The 24,059-nt window shown below is 45.9% G+C and overlaps 1 protein-coding gene across 1 annotated transcript in view; it reads right to left on the bottom strand.

Moving 5' to 3' along the window:
* Nucleotides 1–23,571, bottom strand: part of CRB2 (crumbs cell polarity complex component 2) — a gene marked incomplete at both ends in the record, with an annotated part of 34,205 nt that extends 10,634 nt beyond the window's left edge. The window contains 6 exons of the mRNA XM_084298981.1: nt 9,260–9,373; nt 9,857–10,039; nt 10,516–10,655; nt 11,193–11,388; nt 13,691–14,392; nt 23,499–23,571. Of these exons, the coding sequence (XP_084155107.1) occupies nt 9,260–9,373; nt 9,857–10,039; nt 10,516–10,655; nt 11,193–11,388; nt 13,691–14,392; nt 23,499–23,571 (1,408 nt within the window). The remainder of the gene's footprint in view (nt 1–9,259; nt 9,374–9,856; nt 10,040–10,515; nt 10,656–11,192; nt 11,389–13,690; nt 14,393–23,498) is intronic.
* Nucleotides 23,572–24,059: the final 488 nt, after the last annotated feature.

The raw sequence follows: 24,059 nt of genomic DNA, 5'->3' as shown, positions 1-24,059 counted from the left end.
CGAGAAGCCCTAGGGCTGCCAGTGAGAAGCGCCTGCACTCACCAGAGAGGCCTACCATTAACATGCAAGCAACAGAGATGATTCTGTGCTGCCCTTCCAGGTGCTGCGAAGAGGGTGCTGTCTGCAGAGCTTCATCCAGTCAGCCTGCCTCATCCAACAGCCCCACTGCCCTCTCCCAGAGGATCTCAGACACCACAGCTGATCAGTGTGCACAGAGAGCAAGCAGAGGATATTAAAGGGACAAGACAGCACAGATGAGGATTTTATGCCTTTCATGCACAGGTTTGGTACATTTAGATTCACATTAAGTCTACAGATCTGACTGGAGCATGTTCTGGGCACCATTGTTGCAGACAGCATCAAACTGGATCACCAGCCAAGGAAGTTATCGGGAAGCCTCAGTTAAGAAAATTCAAATTCCGTACTTTGGAAAACAATCCCAGACAACCAACCCTCCAGTTGTAAGACATTCACAAAACTCAGGTCATTACCAAACAACAAACAAAACATGCTCCACAGGCACTTAGTCATACTCGCACTGAAGCTGATTTCAGTTTCGTCCAGTCCTGCAGAAGTGAACTGGGTAAAAAGCACTGCAGTGCAGCTAGCACGTCTCCTCGAGGCACATGGATCCCAACAGGGCTGAAGTAAATTACAAGCCATTACACTCAAATCTGGTTAATGAAAATCAGCTGTCATTTTCCTGAGCATCTCCAGACTGACAGAAGAGCCCTCCTGAACCAGTTCACTGTTTATCTGGCCCATAACATCGGTTTTCACTAATCTTCAGAGACAGTCACACAGATAAGCCAAGCATGGATTATCCTGATCTAATAGTATTACACACAGAATCTACCCAGCAAGCAGAATGAGGACAGCAGAAAGAAAAAGAAGGAATTCACGCACAAAGGAGAGGAATCAAAACACAAAAGACATTTGTAAAGAAAAGCCACTAGCCAGAATGAGCATGTCAAAGAGATTAGAGAGTTGCCTGAGGGAAAAAGAGATGAGGGGAGATGGTGCAGTAGAAGTACTGGAGCTGGACTTGATGAAATGTGAAAAAAGAAATTTTAAAAGATACGAAGCTTCTTGAACCTGTATGCTGATGTTGGGAACCACCTCTCACCCCAGCAGTGACAGTCCTGCACAAACCCCTACAACCCTGCTGCCCGACCAGCTTACTCCTTTCAGAGCGAGCGTTTGGCTGCTGTTGGCACTGCAATCTGTGCAGATAGGTGAAGGCTCAGCACCAGCTCCAAAGTGTTCTTTTGTATCAGTGTAAGGCCCTAACACCTATCATGCTCTGTGAAGCATTGAAACAGAACAGGGAGGCTCTGGTAATTCTGCTCTTCCAGCTGTGCTGGAGCTGTTCTGTCACCAACATTACCTCAGATTCCTCTAGGACATGGCTGCACCTCTCTTCCTAACCTAGAAGAGAACTACTGTGTGCAGTGACTGTACAAAAGCATGGAATTTGGCCAGTAATGTCTGCCTTGAAGGGGAGCTCAGCTGATAGATAGATTCAGAGTTGTTAATACCACCTCAGCACAGCTTTTTTTCCCCAGCAATTAGTGCTCAGCGTACAGACCCTGGGGTGTGATCTTAACTGGCAAGAAAACTCTTGAGGAAACCGAGACAGTCAAGGAAGAAATAAGAGAAGAATCGAGATCCTGGGACAACATGCACTGAAGAAAATGCGTTGGAATAATGAACATACGGGATGTCTCTAGACCTGGAGAATCCCAGGGTGGGAGAAGAGGGGAAGAACTCAACTGGAATTCAGAAAAAACAGCAGAGCAGTAGAATTACAGAGAGTGGGTTTCCTGATTTATCAGTGGATTGAAGGACTCTCCAAGCTGCAAGAGGCGGATTTGCAGTCGGACTTAGGGGGAGAGGCTGTCAAATGTACTGGAGAGGCAGTTAGGTTGAGCGCAGTCCTGAGTGCTTGACATGCCGCCCGTTTGAGATCAGAGCTGTTAAAATTTACCAGGGCAAAGAGAAGAAAAGAGCATTAGACTGAGTAACAAAAGCAGAGATGCCACGAATTTTTGCCTTTCTGCGAAGGCCGGGCAGGCAGGCAGGCGCCAGCTGGCAGCAGGAGAGAGCCCCAGTGCCCCCTGTTCCCCTCCCAGCCCGACCGTGTCTCCTCTTGCCACTCTCTGCCCACGGAGCAGCAGCACAACTCCTGCCTGCGCTGCTTCCCAGGCTCCCAGCTGACACCTGTGGGTGAGCGCTGCACACCAGGTGGCAAATTAGTCCCCATGGGGAGTGCACAACCCCGGGCTGGTGGCTAATTAAACACCGAGCTCCCATGGGATGCAGCTGGTTTGATTTCTCGATTATTTGTTGGAAATGGGTGAAAAGAATGAGCTGGCACTTCAGGTCTTTACACGCTGCTGTCTAACCTCACGGCTCGCGAGCAGGCAAAGGAAACACCTAGCAGCAGAGCGAAGGGCAGCTTTTCCTAGAGAAGCAATAAACAAGCGTTGTCTTTCTTGCTGCCATTGTTCCTGCCTGCAAACAGCCAGCCTTCAGAGCGCTAAGGCAGGAGAAGGAAAAGGCCTCTAAAACAACACAACATATTCTGCCTCTCCTAGAAGCCGGTGCAGCATCAGCCTTGAGTTTGAAGCAGTTTTTAAAACAAACTGGGAACAGAGGAGACTGCACCAGAGTTCTCCAAATCTGGCTAACAACAGATTTTTCCTGGAAGCTGCCGTGAGCCCTTGCTTAGCAGTTAGCCCAGTGCTGCTTCCCTGGCTTGTTATGTGCCTGGTGATGATCAAACCCTTCGTCAGCCAGCTTTCTTGCCCTCTTTTCTCCTCTATTATCACCAATGATTTTTGTCAGATTTGTTTGAAGATCACCAGTTTGTCAAATTCTTCAGTTACACCACAGTAAGACAGAAGGAGATTTCTACTGCATATTGCTTCCTAGGTGCTAGTTTTATCTCAGCAGAGGGGTCTGTAGTTTTGGGTTTGGCTGCAGAGAACCGGGTGTAAATGAAGAAAGGGATTCCAGCAAAGTAAAGGAACTTTCCCTACTTCAGGAAAAAAACAAGATTTTGAAAAAGGAAGTTTAAAACTAATTTGCTTCTCTAAGGAAAGCCTAAGCATCTTTTTCTAAGTATATATTAAAAACAATTTACTCTTACCAAGTCTTTTATGTACCATTTACATTTCTTATCTCAAATGTTTACTATTGTTCTTACTCTTGATAGTAAGAACAAATAAGGCTGCCAACGTGATTCACTATATCATTAGATTTTAAAATATGTAATGAGTTTCTTATAAAGACTAAAAAATGCAAAATAATGGAATTCGTTATCTGAAAAATGAGACAAGTGTTAGTTAAAAGGCTGCTGCCTGGAGACAATTATTTTCAAACAGTCCAGCTAATTTAGCAGCATTCAAGCTAACAGTCCCAGTAACCACAGGGGCTGGGTCAGAAACATACAGCCACAAGTTGATGAGCTTTAACAGTCCGCATTATTTTCAAATAGGAATCTATTCTCTAAATTCCGAAGTGTTACTGATGTGGTAAGAACGGTCTTGTTCCATAGCTGTGTTCTGCAAATCCGAGTGTTCAGCACTGACTGTAGGTCAGGATTTACTGGTTGCTATCAGTGAGCAGAGATTCATTGAAGTGTGTGACTCCTGCAGTACGCTCAACAGATACATAAATTAAAAGAAAAAACTCACATAAACAGAAAGATTCTAATTTATCTGCCACGTGCCAAAAAACCTGAAGGATGAGGACTATTCATGGGCACAGCTCTTGAAACATGCGAGTTCAGCAGGGCTTCCCGGCCAGCGCTGGTGTGCCCTCTCCCCGTAAGACAACTGAATTCCTCACAACCTTTCCCTGGTGCATCCTAATTAGGGTTTGTATTATGACCAAAAGAAAAATGGGGGGGGAGGAAGGGAGAGGTGGGAGGAGAGAGAGAATTAGCAGCACCAAACAGACCCAGCCACAATTATATTTGCACAATTACTGCCATTTCCATGGCAACTCGCTGATTTGACCTCTCTCCCACCGTGCACTACTGCTCAAGGAGACAGTGGGGGAGGAGATAGAGAAGTGCACAGGGCAGTGGAGGGTTTGTCCCCTGACTTAAAACAAAAACGACTTCTCAATAGAAGAGTTTAAAAATCATTAAAAGAAAAAGGGAAATTGCAAAACGATTCTCTGCAAAGCAAATGTAATGTTTCAGAGAACGAGCAGGAGACACCGGCATGTTCACAAAGGACACCTGAGCACAACCCAGGGACCCGTGCCTCAGAACAACTCCCCGACTGACTGCTGCAGGCTCCCGGCTTTCCGAACAAGTCAGAATTGTAGCACAGATGCCTACAGAGCATGCTGGCTGCTCTGCGTTTATCTTGAGGCAACGAGGAAATTCCTGGCCTTAAAGTTTCCAAAACAAAACTTCAGGTCTCTTCAAAATAAAAACATTCTGCCTTCCTAGTGAATTCAGTCCTTCGCATGCCGCCAGCTACCACTACGCGCACGACCAGCCCCCTGCCCTGGGCAGGCACGCAAGCATTCAGGACACACTGCAATTACTGTACAGAGCTCGTTACCTGCTAGCAGAAAAACTCCCTTCAGGATCACGCCAATCAGCACAGATTTCATGGCCGGCTCCTTGTGGACATTTGTGACAGTAAAGGAAGAAAAGTGGGGGCGAACGGGGGTGGGGAATGGCAAAAAGGCTGCACTGGAACGGCAGGACGTGTGTGAGCTCCCCGATGCCAGTCAGACAAAAAGGGATTGGAGATGGAACCGGCCAATATAGCAGAGACCTGCGCCGCTGCGAGATCTAATCCAGCCCTGCTCTAAACCTCCCCAGCTGGCCTCTGTCAGTGCTGACACGAAGAATGTGTATGGCAGGGGGTGCGCGCTGCATTACGCTAATACCCTGCAGTGCCCGCAGCATTAGCGCCAGCAGCAGAGAGTCAGGAGACAATCTCCTGCCCTCACCACCCCTCAGGTGAATCTGCCAAGTTCCATCATCAAGGCCAAAGTACGGATTTTCCTTTTAACAGGCTAAGACCAAAAGCTGCGTTTCCATCCCCAAACCACACGGTACGGGGAGTTCCGAAGGCAGCGCGCAGCCCCTGCTCTGCAGTGCTTTCATTGCCAGGACCAGGGGACCAGCACTTTGTGCAGTTTTCTCCCTCCATCTGCCCCTTTCTGTGTGTCTGCGTGCACAAACATTTCCACTGGACAACAGTCACAAAGACAAGTCTCAAGGTTTAACTACCACAATCTGTGTCTCTGAAATCGAATGGAATGGAAGGAAATACCCTGCTCCATGCTGAGTGCACCAGCTCAACCATGGGACTGCAGAATCAAAGCTCGCTCTCTCCATTAGCAACCTTATCAAATCAGATGTTGCAATTTCATTTTTTCCTCTGTGGATCTGGTTTTGGAGAAAAAAAAAAAAAAAAAAAGAAAAAAAAAGTGGCTACTCTGACACTGTAAAGTTTCTAGAAGAGGAACTGCACTTCCATGTTGTGAGGAACATGGAGAAGGTTGTTATTTCTGTGAAGAGATGTTATCTGGGAGCTTCTCCCCAAACTTCAGGATTCTGTTAGTATCAATTTCAGGTCCAAACAAACACAAGCTCCCAGAAATCAGAGTATTAGCTGTATGACTTTGAGGTATTAAAAGAAAGCATTCCAAGAACTCTGGCTGTTTGTTTACTTTCTTCTGAGTGAGCTCAGTCCAAACATACCAGTCAATTTCATACATATTTGAAGTGGGAGGGATATGGTGAGTATTTGTTTGGAGTTAAAACTTCCCAGATAGTCACAGCTGGTTGTATGTATGCATCGTCCTATCCCAGCCCCAATTTTAAATGCTATTTATAACAGCTAGGATGACCCTTCTGTTCCTGTTCAAGAGAAAACAAGAGTGGTGCTTGTTCAACTGTGCTCATTCAACTGTCCACTGCAACAATAAAGTATAACAGTGTGAAGACCAGAGAACATTACACCTCTTCAGGAAGATCCAAGTTTTGATTTCTGTACACGCACAGGTATGCATTTACATACACACACAGCCTCTGTACACTGCCGATTGGAAATACAGATATTGAACTCATCCGTGTAGCACAAGGCAGCACAGGTTCTGACCCCCTACTTGTCACTGCATCTTTCTAGATACATTACATTAAATATTGCTAATTACAATCTGCAGTTCCTTCTATTCCCGGGGTCAGCTTAAGGATATGTACAGACTAGGTTCTGTTAGAGACATATCACGAGGATGGGAAAATCCACTGTCATGAAAATTCTAAATAGTACAATGATATGGAAGATAAAATACTTAAATACGATGTCTTCCAAGCCAGCTTATGATGTTCTTTGAAACAGAAGGATTCTAAAGAAATTAAAGGATCAGGTGATTCATTTTCTAGATGTTTTAATTCCCCATTCTTACACGCTGGCAATTGTGAGAGTTACAAGATTAAGTCACGCAGTTTAAATTCAGAGAATTATTTTGTACCAAATCATTTGTAAAAATTCTTGAGGAAGGTCAAAATAACGTTAAATATTTCAGAGGGTTTGTAACAGAAAAATGACAGAAAGTGGAATGCGATAGATAGAAATTTCCAGTTTTCACACATCTTCCTTCTGCTCAAGCAATTGAAATGTTTTAAAAATAGCCAAATTCTACCTAAGTGGTAACATGTTGCAGGTTAAAAGTCAGTTCTCTTTCCAAGCAGAGGCACCAGTCTTTCTTTTTGTCCTGGCCTAAACTATTATATACGATATACATGATGGACTGAAATTATTCCTACATGTAAATAACTAATTTTGTCTTTTTTTTTCCTAAAAGATTGACATTTCCTAGTATGCTTTTTCTCTTGGCCACAACTGACATAATTTCCAAGACTATGCAAGACTCTCTTCCTCCTTCTCACTTCATTTAATACCCATGAAATCTTTTAATTCACACTTCTTACATCCTCTCAGGGCACATCCTCTATAAAGCACAAACTAATGCACTGGACTCTTCAGGACCTATTACGTACTTCTCCCAAGAACAAGGCACTGCTTCTGCGACAACCACATTTCAGAGAAAGAACTTTCTCATCTCCCTCCAATGCTGTAGCCTAAGACAGCACTGAGGCAGTTAATTTGCAAAGAATGAATTTCTCCTGACTTGCATTGTTATCCCAACACCCCCCAAATTCTTCAGACTGAAGAAAAAAAATGCCGAAAGAACCTCCTGCCGCCCCAAGAAAGCATTCCTCAGAGTAGCAAGTTCACTTTAATCAGCGGAGGCAGCTTAAACCCAAGTTCATGGCAGATCTAAGCTGCCACAGAAATTTGGAGCAGAAACGTTATGGGAAGCTTCACAAAGTTGTTCTGTGATCCTAATACGAAGTAATAAGCTGTTTACCCAGCATGACTGTACTGAGATTAATTGACAAAGGAGGGGAGATTAATTGCTATTATTTCCCTGTCAGCTTCACTCCTCCACATGCACTCGCCGATCTCACAGAGGCTGCTCCCAGCCTTTCACTGTGTTAATGTGTCAGAACTACCTCAGCTGAAACAAAGTCCTTCACCAAAAGCAATATCCAGAAGAGCAACCTGCTTCTAATCCCCTTCAAGTACTAATGAACCCAAATTTTTGATGCACCAGAATGAACTCCAGCACTCCTTTGCTCACCATCCTGTTCCTGTCAGCTTTTCCGCCTATGAGCATGCTAAGAATTGGAAAGGATTAAACAGATCAGTCTGGCAAGGCAAAATGAAATTCTGAACACTCTGAGGGGTACTGGGGCACTGCAGGAAGAAAAGGGAATAGGGCATGTACGTGAGAGGGAATTTTGACAAGTAGGATGAACGTTAAGCCATCACTTTGGACAAGATCTCAGTTCACGAGTGCAGCACGGTAACTACCCAAGAAGTAGCAATGCAGAGTTTAGGTAAAAACCTATTTTCAAAAGCCTCACCTAAAAAAAGCATTTTTTTTTCTTGGCCTAACCTACATCAGGAATCCAAAGCAAACCACATACACCACAAAACCATTCAAAGAATTCAGCCCACTAACAGAATGCGATAACTACGAGTGGACTTGAGATTCTGAGAGTGAAAGCCCCTGTGTAATGGGTCTTCCCAAGAAACAACTGGACAGACTTACTCCTACACAGCTCAACCATTATGACTAGAGAGGGAAAACAGGAAACTCTCCCATGTAATAAGGACCTAAGACCCTGGAATGCTGCTACCTGCTATTCCAAGAAGTTAAAAACTTCTTTACTCAGGTTGGAAATTTTTCTTTTTTCCCCACGAGATGGCAGCCTAAGAACACCACGGAAAGGTTACATCCACATCAACGATGCACAAATGGAAGATCGTGCTAGGGGCCACCTTCTACCTTCTTATAAACTATTTTGGTGTTAAATTGTTCAAAACAGAGTACATATAGAATCTGAAGATAAAGACGACTGAGAACAACTATTCTAAACTGAGATGAGGTTTAGTATCAGTCAGCAGTGCACCTTCCCAACAAAGCTGACGTGCAGTACTCACTATCCCCTGGTTTCTCAGCTAGAAAACAGAGACCCATTAGGGTCAGGAAGGGCATTTGCGTAAGAATCCAGACTCCCCACTCCCTTGTAAACAGAGGAGGCTTCATTTGCTCACATCACAAAGACCTTTTGACCTCCTAACATTGCAAATTACTGCCTTCAACCCCAAATCCCTGGCTCTTATTATCCAGGGGTGTTAAGGAATAGATATGTTTTACAGATGTTTTATGTGCCGGTGGATCCAACCTGCTACGATCAACGATCAGTGGCTTGTGACATCCAGAGTTTTAAGTTTTGTTTTTTTTTTTCCATTTATATTTTTTTATTTGAAAGTGTTTTTTGTTCACATTCATCATGCATATATACAAAAAAAAAAAAAAATAGTTATCCTGGTGAACTTTCACTCCAGGATACAGGCCTGCTAGATCTAAGAGTCTTAGACTCTTCTACATAGTTGATGTTCTCTCTCAAAATCTAGTCCATAGTCTAATCTACTTGCTTGATCAAAATCACATGATTTTCTCGTGGCATTTGAGCCCTGAACTGCAGAATTCCCTCTGCACAACTACTGAGCCCTCCACAATTTATCTCAGTCCTGCTTAGCAGCCTGGGCTACCCAAGTCTGGAGTCCAGTCCTGCAGCCAGGCAGTAATACAGCGACTTAGCATTAAACAGACTGACCTGATTCCAGCCACCCGCCTTCGCCAGCATTACCTGAATAACCTGGTAGGCAACGGCAAAGAAAGCCATCAACAAGGTCCATGCAGTGCCCTCCATTCTGACACGGCTGGGACTCACACTCATCAATGTTCGTAAAGCAGGTCTCCCCTTTGAAGTGAAAACACAAACACCCATCTTGAGTGCATGCATGCATCAGTGAAGGAGAGGATATGAATGACACCTAACATTTTGCAGCTCTTTTTGTCACCTCAAAAGGCAGAAGAATTCCTTGAACTATAGCGTGTCTCTGCAGACACTGGTTAATAGATACCATCATTGAAACAATTCTGAAAAATTAAGTAAGGAAAGGTTGAGTGATTTGCCAGTGTCATGAAAGGGAGTGGGGCAGGATCAGAACTTCTGAACCATTTCCCTCTGCACAACTGTGGACCATACTCATTTTTTTCTTTAAAAAAAGAATGAACTATTATTGTTAGCTCCTCTTTCCAGGGAATTTCCACAGCTCTTAAATCCATGTTTTATAGTTATTTATAAACCAGGGAAATGGTGGGTAGTATTTCAGTTGAACATCATTTCTATCTACTCAAACCACAGGTGCAGTGAGGATGCAACATGTACTGCATAGTTCACCTGCAAAGCCTGGCTGGCACCAACACTGGAAACCAGCTGCTTGGCTATAGCTGAAATCACTGGGGAAGTCAGGTCGTGTTCCATAGTAGGACTGGTTGGATCGTTCGAGGCATACACCTCCGTTGTAACAGGGATCTGCTGCACACTCATCCACGTCCTCTTCACAGTGCTGTCCTGTGTAACCTGCCAGGAGACAGTGTAAACATCATGTACCACTTCACTAGAAGTGGTCACCCAATTACTGTGGTTGCCTTGAAAGTGAGAATAAAAGCCAAATGACCCTGCAGCTCATCAAGTAGGGAGTCTCAGAGTCCTCCAGTTTCTCCAGTATGTCAAAGGCAAGAGCCAGATAGCCAATTTGCAGAGAACTATTAATTATAAAATAAACATATGATGGGAAAAGGCAGAAAAGAGGAGAAGGGAAATTTTATGGTTGAGAATCAGTGTGCCTTTCTCAACAAAGGGATCAATTAGATCCTGGAATGAACTGTAAAGACAAGTGGTGGCAGCCTCACTGTTTTGGATAATCAGAAAAACAATCATGCTGGACCATGCAGTACAATTGTTCGTTCCTTACTTTGTCAACAGGACAATTTATAATGCCCTCTCCATTGCAATGTGCCTACATGCTGGCATAACAGAATAGATTTCTAACCTACCTGGCCAACAGGCACAGCTGTAGTTCTTGATTCCTTCAACACACGTGGCATTGTTCAGACAGGGCTCAGAGGCACACTCCAGGATATCCAACTCACAGTGGTCCCCTTCAAAGCCTGTGTCACTGCAGTCACACTGGTAGCTGTGGGGCAACAAAACAGCAATGCAGAAGGCTCTTCATTTTGCTGCTGAGTCCCGTGTAAGAAAAGAGCAAACAAAGCTGGAGTTCATCCTCAAACCCACTTGGGGCAGAGGAAAAAGACATTTCCATCCACACAAACAGGCCACGCTAATGAGAAAGCAGACCAACCCCAGCAGTCTGGGAGCTCACAATGTCTGTGAAAAGGCAGATTCACACACACACAGGTATGTTCTCAGCAGCTGCTTTTGCTGATCAAGATCTGCAAATCACTTCCCTTTGCATCTGATATGTCAGCTGGAAGCAATAACAGGAGCCATCTTCTACCTTTCTTTGAGCATCCTAGGAGTTTTGCTACTGGTAGGGGTCCTCTCACATATTGCTATTAATCACTCTCAGGTACTGCCACTGGAACCACTGGGAGGTATGAAAGACTAAATCCAATTCTCCCAGTGGATGTCTACTCTAATTTGACAGGCTCCACTAAGCAGAACTTTAGATCAGTACCAGTATCCGACTGTCCAAACACTGATTTCTCACCTGTTAATGAGGTCATGGCATGTCCCGTTGTGCTGGCATGGCTGGCTCTCACACTCGTTGATGTCCACCTCACACTGGATTCCTCGGTAACCGGGTGCACAGGTGCAGGTGTAGAACCCAACGTGATCTATGCACGAGGCCCCATTCTGGCAAGGGTATGAAGCACATTCATCTATTTCAGCATCACAGTTTATACCTTGGTTACAAAAGAGAGAAATAACTGTGTTAAAAATCCAGCTAAGCATATCTGTGCTGCCTCCACTTCTGAGCTGGAATCACTAAAGCCATCAATCCTAAGGTTACCAACTCTAACTGGTTACCATAATGATCTTTTCTAATTTTGCCATAAGAACATTGGGAGCTTATGAACAGTATGCGATTCTTACAAATTAAGGACCTTTAATTTTTACTTAGAAACAAAATTGTTTTGTTTACGATTTTGGATTTCAGTCTTACAACAAAACTAAGAAAAGTTTCCAGAATTTATGAAGGTTTTGTTTCTTTCATGCAGATTCATTGAAGTAGTCAATCAATCAGCACTTCACAAATGACATCCATTTGCTGAATAAGCCATAAAATCTTGATCTTACTTGCCTGCACTCCTTAAAAATCTAAGGACAGCTGTTTTGGCTGGGGATCCTTTTGGGGGAGGGAGGACAGGGATGAGGAAAGAAGAATCTCGCTGCTAGTTAGCGTTATTTAAACTTCTATATATGATATAACCCTTACACTTTTAGTTAGACATGGTACTCTTCACTTGTGTAGCGCTGCTATTAACCAGATCCAGTGTTCTACATCAGAGGCAGATGCATTTTGGGAATGGGAAAAGTGATCTCTACCTGCTTCTCCAAAACACTGTTCCATTTATTTAAATAATATTTGTAATTTGCTTTGAGATACCTGGGAAAAAAGCATTAAAGCAATGCAAAATGCTAATTACAGTGATACTAGGTAATAGTAAGCCATCTAATTATGAAACGTTACTAAAAATTAGGCATTAGCTGTTGTTACTTGTGAAGAGTATTAAGTCAGGCATTTTTGGTCCAAAACCTCAGCTTTCACTGACAGAGTAAGACCTGCCATGCACACTGCTCTGCAGCAATCTTGCCGTACTGTATTCAACCACTTCAGGCTGTCTGTGGCCTGACATCACCTCCAAACATTAGTCATCGCAGTGGCACCTGCCAATCCATCTAATCTCTCCTGCTTGGTAAAGGCTAAAAACATGGACAAGGCCATCCTAATCCTCAGGAATGTGGGCCCCCTAAGCTGCTGTTTCAAACCTGTCAATACCCATACAAAACTTCCTTCACCCAAATTCCGGCTGAGAACACCAGGAAACAACCTGCCTTGGCAGCCAGTGGTGGCAGAGCCTCTGAGTTCAGGATGAAGTACTAGATCATAGGCTCGTACACAACATCAGAGTAACTCAGAGAACAAACTCCTCCAGCTACCTGGGTTATTTTATCACTTCCCTGGCAGGGGAATCCCACAATCCTTATTTGAAGATTCAGGAAAAGGTACAGAAGAAGCTGATTTGCAAAGAGAATCACGTTTAATACTCAAAATCAGTGGTAATTGTAAGGCCTACAGAATTCTGCTTTTTTCCTCCCTTGGCTCTGTTCAGTTTTATCAGAGAGTGACTCAGCATCACTGACCGCATTCCTGATGTTGTAACTTCTCTTCATTCCACTGGTAATCAGCAGCATTCCTTCGCAGCAACCTAACTCTTGAATCACTTCAGTCTGTGTCAGTGAGGAAGGCTGAGAAAGTTCATGTGCTAAGTGGTACCAGGCAGCCACGGGCGCAGCACAGCCGCATTCCTCTCCGATAAGCAGGGCTAGAGAAAGGAGAACCCCCCGCTGCCTCCCTCACAGATAACTCACAGGTGGAGATTACTCTCTGAGTCACCATTAGCACAGATGCACATAAAAGGGATACTTATGCCACATGCCAAAAACATTCTCCAGACATCAAAGAACTGGAAAAGAAATCTCCACCTAAAAGCCACTCTCTTCCAGAAAAGCCTACTCCCCTCAGACAAGTCCTGCAGGACAGGACAAAGAACTACAAGTCAGACTCAGTCATTCCTGTTGGGACTTAGTTATAACACTAAGCGTATTCTTCCTGATACTAAATCTCTTTCCTTGTACATCTCCCGTAATTTCCTACTGAAGCTAATCACATCTCTTTGGTATCTAGCACTCCTGGCTCAGGCAGCGCCCCCACCTTCACTCTTATATCCGTGTCTCTCAACATCCACACCATCCCTGGAAATCAAATTCTCAGCTACTGCCTGGGAGCCATGAAAACAAGCACCGTGCCATCATTCACACACAGTACAAAACGCTCAAAAAATCTGAGTTGTGCATCAAAGACTCAGCTGTAGAACAACAGCTTCTCGGGACAGCTCCTACCACGACCAGGCACGTTGTGGAGCACCAAAAGCAGCGAGATGTAACCCAACCACCAGGCCAGTACATGAGCATGAAAGGTACCTGTGTAGCCAGGGATGCACTTGCACAAATAGTGATCCATCTCATTCAGGCAGGTGCCATTGTTTTTACAGGGCCGGGACGCACACTCGTTGATGTCTATTTCACAGTTGTATCCTTGGAACCCAGGCACACAGAAACAGCTATACTCATTCACCCTGTCTCGGCAGATGGCTCCATTCTGGCACGGGTTGGAGGCGCACTCATCAATGTTGTCTTTGCAGTGGGCCCCGGTGAAGCCAGGCTGGCAGATGCAGGCATAGTCCCCAGGACCCTCAACACACGTCCCGTTATTTAGGCAGGGGTGGCTAGAGCACACAGAGCTTTCTGTTTGGCAGCCTTCTCCATCCAGTCCCGTTCGGCATTTACAGGTGTATCCATTTATACTATCTACGCATTCAAAACGAGGATCTTTACAGGGGTTGCTCTCGCACTCGTTAATATTAATGTCACAATCACTACCTGTAAAGCCAGGCATACAGATGCACTCGTATTCCAGGAGTCCTTCGGTCCTGTTGCAATTGCTGTGGGCAGGGCAATCATGTTTGATGCATGCATCATAGAGAATTTCACAGTTTGTGCCTGTGTAGGCTACAGGCTGCAGGGGGCAGGTGCACTGATAACCCACTTCCAAATCCTTGCAGGTCCCTCCATTTTCACACGGGGACGATGAACAGCTGCTGTCATTTTCAGAGGATGAAGTTCCTGTTGAGAAAACGGACGCTGTATTAGTCAGCATTAAGTAGCCCTACAGAAGAAAGCCCTTCTGCTGATCACCACGTGCATCTCAGGGGTTGCCAGCCTACAACCTTACACAGCAGGAAATCCTTAGGTGTTAGAAGAGCAGAGACGGATGAGGTTCATGCTGATGGCCCTAACTATTAATATCTGCAAATTTAATTCTTATAAACAAGATTACACACGTACGTGATAGAGAAAACAACAAAAAACGTTCAATGTGTGTATTTGTCAATGGAGAATGGCAGAATAGGGGGAATCCTCATATCTTTTCCAAATGAAATTTTAAATTCACTTTGTGAAATGATCTAACTGGTCAAAGGCAAAAATGGCCCAGGGAACAAGAGCTTGCTGCCTTGGTACTGGAGTTAGGATATACACCCTGGACTCGATGACACAATGATATACTTGCAAAAGAAGAAAAATAAAACTAGCACAAAGGGAGAAAGGCAATGCAGACAGTCCCCCCTCACAAAGACAGCAGTCATTAGCTTCCCATCCCACTGCAGCTTTCTGGTATCAGGCAGCTTCTGCTTTGGTTCCCATTACAGGACGCACAGGAGAGAAGCTGAGGGGCAGACCCCAGGCTGGTTCCCTCATAGCTGTTACAAAGCATCCGACATGGAAGTAACTCTGCAAACAACTATACAGCAGGTGTTTTGGAAAAAACGCTTCTCTCTTGGAAAAATCACTTCTTTTTGCATGCCATACTCTGCCGTTTTTGCTGTCGTGTGTGTACCTGCGTGCAGCCCGTGACAGGTCCCCAGCCACTGGCAGAGCACGTGCAGTTACTCAAACCGGGCCCGCAGAGCTCTCAGCACTGCAGCTCACTGCCCCCGGCCCTTGCCACGTTTCTGCCAGCACAGAGAGGTTTCAGCACGCTGTGCTCCATGCTGAGGACGTGCCGGGGTCACACAGCAGCACCACCACCGTACCCCTTCTGGGCTGACCTTAGTCATTCTCTCATTCGTGCCATCAGCCCCCCAGCCCATTTTTGGTTCTGTTTGCCGTGCCCTGGTGCACCTCCTACACAGCCAGCAGTTAATCTGCATCAGTGACTTTCTGTCAGCTCCGGGCCCCATCAGCTCCCCGGTCCCTTTGTGCACGAAGGTGGAGGCATCCGGCTTTAGGGCCTGAAAGGGATTTAGAGGAGACTTTGGTTTACAAAAGCCTGCCCCTACCCTGACCTCCCCCTAATTCCTCCCACCGAAGGACTGCAGTGTTTCTAAGTCTTCTTTTAAGAGGCAGTGCCGATGGGGGAGGGAGGGTGCTCAGGGATTTAGCCGGCCCCTTCCCCTCCTTCCTATCATCATCCCCCCCGCCCAGCCTCCCCTTCCTCTCCCATGTGATGCCGGGGATTGCTGCTGAGCGTGCACTGTCCAGCAGGCTCATTATTCTGCCGTGAACCCTTTTATTCTCAGATTCCCAGTCAGGCAGAAAACAAGGATGACGGAATCTGCCTGGAATCCCTGTAGCAATTAGAGTGGGAACCCAGGAAACCATTCCCAAAAGCTTTCCTAGGCAGGAGATCCGAGCCTTTGTACGCTTAATGAGGAGCCAGGCCCAGCCCGTGCCTTCCAGAGGCCAGGAGCCTGTGACAAAAAGAGCCCAAGCCCACTGCGTGCTCAGGACGATTTCTCTGGTTTGCAGCACAGGAATTGACATTTCCGCAGTCACCCCAGCACTGCCGGCACAGACTGGCTGCAGTCACTGCAAGGACTACGTGCGCTGTTCTGTTCCCATTATAAGCAGACTGGCTACACGTTTATTGCAAATAAAGTTAAATAGCAAATTCCTTCGACATTTCCTGTCGTCTCCAAAGCCTTTCACAACACACGTACCTCTTGGTCCCCCCTCTGAGTTGGTTCATCACACGGCTGCAGTGCTCGCTCACCTGGGTTAGCCGCTAACGCCTGTCCGTGGCACCAGAACTGGGTGAGAACTGCACGTCCCCACCTGTGCACACTTGGAGATAAAACAGGGTCGAAGAGATACCAAGTCCAGCAAACATGAAGCTTCATTAAAAAGTCCGAAGGCCCTCCTGGCTTACCAAAAAAAGGCAGAAGAGAGGGAGAATCCCAACTCCTCTGCAGTCACTATGGTTGTGAACAGCAGCAGCAGCTACCTTGCTATGTGTACTCACAGCCAGCTGTATCTTCACGTCAGGTATGTGCAGGATTGCAGAGAGACAGGTTCACTGCACTGTTACTGGATTACCTTTAGCTACATGTGACCAAATGTTTCCTGAGTTACGTCTAACAGTGGTGACTTCAGCAGGACCTTATTCTGCAGAGAAACATTGCCTTTTTGGATTGGTTATTAATGAACGCTCTGTGTTGTCGCATTGGTCCAACGCTTCTGATTCCATCTGTCAGGGGTCTCCATGGTTAGCAAAAAAAAATTCTGCTTTCTGGATTTAATCTTCTAATTGTAAATTTAAAACATTCGTGGCCTCAGGCAGAAAAGGCAGCTGGATGCACTGAGTGCTGAGCCAAGTTGAAAGTAAAAACCCTCTTCACTACTTGATCTTCCTAACTAGTCTCAGCTCGGGCTGAACACGGCAGTGGTCATTAAAGCACCGTGGCACCTTTGGAATTTAATATCAAACAGGTAATTAGTAAAGGCTCCTTTCCACTCCACTTTAGCCCCCATGAGAACTCTGCCTGGAGATGCTTCAAGCACAGCACTGGCACCTTTCCACATCAAAAGATGAACGTTACCTGTGTGCGTCAATTAACCTCTTCCCTTAGCACCCCGCTGCTAGGCAAGGAGACAGGTAATTACCAGAGACAGCAAAGTTCTCAAAACAAGAAGGAAAACACATTTCTATTTCCATCTCTCCCCCAAAGCCTGAATTGCCCTGCAGAGCTAAGCAGCTGGCCTCTGGCAGGGATGCCCAGGCAGCCAGCCACACTACTACTGCAATATTCCTGGACAAAACATGACCCCGTGTAAATACAGCACAGCCCTAACATCCAGCCAGTGGCAATGCTAAAGTTTTGGCCAAATACTTTGTCACAGAGGAGACATTACTCTTCAGCAGAATTTATTACAAAGCAATCTCAGAAAGGGGGACTTCAGCAGTGAGAGGAGCACTTGTGGCATCACCAGAGAGCTACACACAGCCTGCAAGAATCCAGTGTCCTGAACGGGTATCAAGGATGGAGGCTGCCACCTACACTGAGAACAAGTCTGATTTTTTTAGCTCGGTTTTTGATATTTTCATCAATCAGCCCAAGGGCATACAGTAATTCCTCTAAATTTTGGAATAAATTACTACGTGAATGTGAATTGCATATGAATATGCAACAAATGCTAATGAAGCATAACAAATGAATTAGCATTTCCTGCTGCACCACATCCATGTGACTGTAAAAGCATTCAGACCATGCTGTTTTATGACAATTGTGAAAATAAAGTCAAAAGAAGTCACTGGACTTTATAGCTTTCCACAAAAAGTTTCTGTTGCTAGTTCAACAGCGACATTCAGGATTTCTCCTTTACCTTTCACAAGAACATTACAAATCAGTGATGTTTTAAAGTGGAAAAACAATGACCACTATATTGCAGTCATGCCATCCTGCAGCCCTACGCTGGAATGAAACTGGAGAAGACAGAGTTTCTTTGAAGAATATGTTCCAGGCATTTAGGGGTGGATTAAGAGGAACTTCAAAGGCTATAGAGTCAGATATAAAGCATTCCTTGAGCTCTGTCAGGATAGGTCTGGTTTTGCACTTTAAAAGAAGCTGACAAAGGTTTTCCCTAGAAGAGGGGGTTTGTGACCTTTTGTATCACTTTAAGGCAAATGAGCTGCTTTTCTGGGCTTTAATAATTGGCTTTAATAGTTTTATACTTCATATCTTTATTAAATATTCTTGTCAAAAGGCAGTTGCAACAGCCAGCTTTATATCTATAAAATAAGAAATCAGCAATTACTGAGATACAGGGCAATCTTGTTTTTAAAGCCCACAAGTTGCAGTGAAGTGACTTCTTTCACAGATTGCCCTCCGTTCTGGTATTTTGTTAGCACTACCAGCTGAAGGCACCCCTTAACTGGCACTCTAGCACGTACTCACTGACAACGATATCGTGCCTCCCTGATAACTACCTTCGAGGTGCTCTTAGCAGTCACTTAAAATTCCAGCAGGGAAGTGGCTGTGTTAGGTTATCAGCCCAGAGACCGTCTTGTCTTCTTCACACTGAAGGACAGCACTGACATGTGACTACTGTCATTTGTTTGGCTTTTAATTATATTTAATGCTTCATTCAAATGGCACAACATCATCTCAACACACACTAGAAAATTCCAAGCAGTCAGCGGCACCTCCCCAAACACCTGTGCACACATGTGCCCTGCACCCAGCACGTTTTCACCTGACGACCACCTCTTACTAATGCTCCCAATCCTAGACACAAATGCCTTATGAGTCAGGATGCCAGAAAATTATTACCTGTCCTGGCAAAAACTCGATATGAGCTTAGGCAGGCCAATTCCATTTTCCTTATCAGATTGCCCAGCTTATACAATAGATACTATTACACATTCTCACAAGTCTCCTCTAAGATTAAATTATTCCAAGCCTTTAATGTTCTACGTCAGAGGTATTACAGAATTTAAAAGTTAGATTTTTCTCCTCTCCCTGACATACTTTATTTCTGCACATAATGTAAGTATCACAGCTGCCTATCACAAGGAGAGGTGGTCACAGAAAAGGGTGCGTTTTGTTCCTGTTTCTGGGTTCATACCAACACTACCAAATGCATTTTCACTAGTTCCAGGATGTGAAACTTGCCCACTTCTACACCTGCCAGCTGTGGCTTTGAGCATTCCCAGAGGCCTGAATCACCTCCAGAAACAGACAATGCCCAGCAGAAGGTAGGCTCTGGAGCCCAGAGCAATGTCAGATTGGGTACTTTACCTGGCCTAATTATGGGAGCACTAATGATAGAAGGAATTGTCTTTCCTACCTTTGGGTCAATTTGAAGTGGGGCTTTTTGAGACAAAAGGATGAGAACCTAGCCTGCATGGCTCTAACTTTTGTCATCCCCCTCAGCCTCCCTCTCCCAGAAGGCCAGCAGGGATGTGAAATGCCATGGGGAAGCTGCAAGGCTTCTGGCAGGGAACCAGGCTCCAGGCGGCACCAACAGCCTCACCCAGGTCCCACGCCAAGCACGGGTCGGGAACGTACAGTCAGCTCCTGGAGGAGCAGGGCTCCTACAGCGGGGAGAAAAGTTTACACACTTCATCTCCTAAATTAGCACTTTTGTCTTCTATTATTCAGCTTGCATCAGATAGGATTTAGGCATATTGTCTTAATGATGTACTTTGGGAAAGGACTACTTCATGCTTACAAGTCTTACTTTCTGTTTCCAAAGTTACAATCCGTACATGGAGCACTATGTATGTTTGTGCATGGATCTGCCCTGTTGAATTCCTTGGCCTTCATGCTGTTTTACATCTTACCCCCTCTGGTTGTCATCATTCATGAAAAGCTTCGGGAGCCTTGTGGAGAAAAGGGCTTCCTTCAGGCGGATTTCACCCGCCCGCTCACTACAACTCAAAAAAAGACAGATTACAACGGAGAGGAGAGAAAAGCAGCCTTCCCAGCAGCAGCCCCTGGCTGCACCGCAACGGCTGAGCTCGAGGAACCCTCAAGAGCCTGAGGGGTGAAGGCTCAGGAGCCCACCCCGATGTGACTCCAGCAGGGCTCCCGCTGACCACCCTGGCACGTTGCCTGCTGGGGAAAGGCAGCGAGGCCGAAGGTAGAGAGGAGCCCTCCACCCCGGGTATCCGAGAGCTTAGTTAGCGGTTGTGTCACCCACTGAAGGAATGGAAAGAGTTGGGTTTCCATGCCAACGGGAAGGCATGTGCTTATATTAGTAAATCCCTGCCGACCTCTGCTGATCTTTCCCTGTCCTGGTCAGTGTTTGGGATTAGTGACAGGGCGCACACCACCGCCTGCTCCCGGGTCCCACACAGCACAAGGAGGCCTGGACAGGCTGAGGGGGGCTTTGCTGCTGCTTGCCCTCCCTCCCCCGAGGCCTGCTAACTGCAGAGGGCGAGCCTATCTGCCGGGGAAGGCAGTGACCTGACAAAACCCAGTCCTTCCCTAGGAAGAGCCTTCAGTTTACCTGCCCTGGGGGCACACCGCCCCTCTTCAGGGGATGCTTTTTGCATCCTAGGCCCTTAGAAGCCCCACGTTGTTGTTGGCACAGCAGAATGCTGCCATCCTCACTACAAGCTAAATATTGAGGTGTTTAGCATGGGGGAGAGTGAGATTAAGCCCCTTCTCCCTGGACACAGTCAAAGCACGTGCTCCTAGTAATAGGAGCCAGAAATAATAACCAGAAAGCAAGGCCCTGGCATTCTCTGAGACCACTGACAAGTTTAGGAAACGCCAGCAACTGGCACTGATTTCACTTGACCTGAAGTATTCCCTAACTGATATCCCTTGTCCTGTTTGCCGTGGAAATGGCCATCTTTCTCATGATCTGTTCAATGTTTTAGCACATCTATGAAGATGTACCTCCCACTATCTTTCTCTAGAACCTAGAGAAAGACACAGGCTATAAATAACTGGGTTTGATAGTGTTGCATATATTGCCACAGTAACTCTTTGATCTGTTCTTACAACATCCCCGTATTTCCCCTCCATAAACACTCCTCCAAGCTGACCTTCATGGCTTACACTTCTCTGATCTCTCAGCCATTTCCACAGATCAAATACTGAGACGGGGGTTTCCTGCATGGCCAGTTAAATAAAATGAGTCATAAGCTTTAATTTCCAATTCTAATTTAAATTTACTGACAATCAACAGAGTTGAAAGGATTGCATCTCTTTGTTTCCATGTTTAAAAGAGCGTAAGGCTTAAACTGGCTGGATGTCCCAGCTAATCTCAAAAGCTCGCGTTAGAGCAAACAGCAAACTGCCAGAAAAAAAGTTTTGTCTGCACGTGTTCTCTCTCAATAGGCACCCAAAGCATTTTAAAGGCCAAAGGTACATGAGTTACTGTGCTTGTTGTTGCCTGGAGTTGTGGAAACAGAGAGGAGTAGACACTTGGTTCTGCTCTCCAGAATCTACTTTCCAACACACCTTAGGCTGAGAGCCGTCCTGTCCATTAAGCAGCAAGCAGCACTAAAACTGCAGGCACATGCGGAGGCTCCTCCACTCTCCCTCCAGAGTTTATGTTAAACCACTGGAGATAGCGTGGATCTGGGAGCCGGGTGGTCTTGCAGTTACAGCTTGCAACTGGCCATTGAGATAACCAGCACCATGACTGGATAACTTGGCCATACTGTGCCTCCATGGTATTTTGACTCAGCCCATTAGAAATCACAAAAGTAGTCCTATGCCTCACGAGGGCAAGAAAAGGCATTTCCTTATGGCCTTAAGAGCTCTAGAGGTGCCACATAAATACCACCAGTCGTACAGGTAAATCCTGGCTGAACTCCCCTTGCAAAATAGAGCAGGTGTGGAAACCTGGGCTTGCCTTCAGCTTTACTGGCTACGTTGATATGTCGTCCACCATCCAAAAGAAAAGGACATTCTCAGGAAAATACTGTTCCAGAGAAGAGCTTCACCCAGAAGAGGAAAGTTATTGGTGCAGCGGCCAAACAGCACCAACCCCCAAGCCCACGCCAACTCCAGCAGCCACATACGGGGTCTGTGCAGCCCAGCCGGCCTTCCCTGCACAGCACAAAGGCTCCATGACTGCCTCCCACTTCAAACCAGTAGCTATGGTTACTAGATACAAAAGACAGTCCTGCTGCTTCCCTGTGGCCAGAGGAATTCCAGGCACTTGGAGCCAACCCACCACACAAAGAAGCTGGTAGGAGGGGAAAAAAAGAACCCAGAAACAACACAGTTCGACTTTCATATTCATGGTTGGAGGTGATCACAGAAAAGTCAATTTAGGGAGGCTTCAGAGGAAGAAAAAATAAATTGTTGGGGAATAAAAAGAAAGCTGAAAAAGGCCATAAACATCACCCACTAGTGCAAGAAACACCCAAATGCAGCATCCAGCAGGTATGAGCAGAGAGAAGGCACTTGGATTGTAGTTTTATCTTTACTTTTTCACACCCTTGTTCATCGCTGTTCTGAGTGGCAACCAAAGAGGACTTGTACATACATGTATTGGCCTGGCAGTGCTGAAAAGAGCATAAGGAGGCCTGTTCAATCCCAATCATATTTTCCAGTAAAAGGTTGGACATGTTCCTGACACAACCTTATAATCCCTAGATGACTAAAACAGATGTCTAGGCCCAGCAGATCTCCAAGCACCCAATTCCAGAAGAAACAAATATATTTTTAGGGACCATAAGGAATTATATACAAGGGTGACTTCTGAAGCCGAAAGACACATTGCTGTGGAGCTGCAGGACCCCAGTATGCTCAAGTATGTTCTGTGGCTATAAAGTAAGTTTTCAATGTGGAAGAAAATACTAAAAAAAGCAAGCAACCAACCAACAACAACAAGCAGCAATGTTGTTACCTCATCACCTCGTTAGCTCTTCTGTTACCTCATCACTTCTTGCACTTTCAGGACAGATCTACTTTCTTCAACATCTCTAAGAGAAAACTCATGCACTGTCTTCTTCCTCCACACTTTGCACCAGAGATACCTGACACTTGAACGTACTGCTGTACTCCCCTAGATACACTCCTCTCCTGCCTTGACATATTTCTAAGGATACAGACTGGGAATAAAGCTGTGTTTCTTCTGTGTGGGCACAGCTGTAAAATTTAGAACTTTTCAGTGGAGCAAGTGGTTATTACAATAGCTGAGTACTTCTTTACACGAAAGTGCACACGCTTTTAGCTCTAGTGAATAAATGCACTCACAAGTGCACAGGGAGAAGGACAAAAGGAGACAAGAAATAAATAGAAGGAAAAGCTTATCTAGAATCAAATGTCTTTTATCTTCCTGACAAGAAGTTTTCAGCCTCCCAATCTAACCATGACAGTGGCATTTCGTTCAGTTACGTCTGCAATACAAGCACAGATCACAGACCTGATCTAAAGTTACCGCACATTATTTGGGTAAGAATCAGGCACAGAAGACAAAAACTTACCCCAAAACAAGAGGAAAAGTGGCAGCAGGAGCGCAGCGCTGCACACCCTGGATGTAGTTTTCTTTAATTCCATGACAAGTCTACGCGTGGCTGTCGTGAAAGCCTCCGGGAGGACGGGAGGCTGCAGGTCAGGCGCAGCAGCTCTCCCTACATCACGGGCTCTGCGGCACCCCGTCCATGCTGTGCCGGAGCGGGCCCAGCACTATGGCTGTGGACAGAGTCCCCGTGCGCCCTGCAGCGCTCCGCTGCCTTGCCGAGCACAGGGAAAACGCTGCCTGGATCGCCTGGAGCGAACTGCCGGGGGCACAGCTCCGGCCCCACGGGCACCCCGGCGCTGCTGGAGGCCAGAAGGGGCAGGACCCCGCGGGTGGCCCCGGCTTGTGGCTCCCCTACACTCCTCCGACTGAGGAAGGACACGAAGCTGGGAGCTGCACGGCTGGGACGGAGCCCAGCGCTGGGGGTACGGCCGGGTGCGGGTGCTGTGTCAGGCACCGTCCACTGTTGCAGGTGAGGACCAACAAGGACCTTCCAGAAGGGGATGACTTGTCCAAAGAGAATATA

The sequence above is a fragment of the Netta rufina genome, assembly GCF_964035555.1.
Source record: "Netta rufina genome assembly, chromosome: 20".
Lineage (NCBI taxonomy): Eukaryota > Metazoa > Chordata > Aves > Anseriformes > Anatidae > Netta > Netta rufina.
The sequence above is the reverse complement of the archived record's forward strand: the minus strand, read 5'-3'. Positions and strand labels throughout refer to the sequence as shown.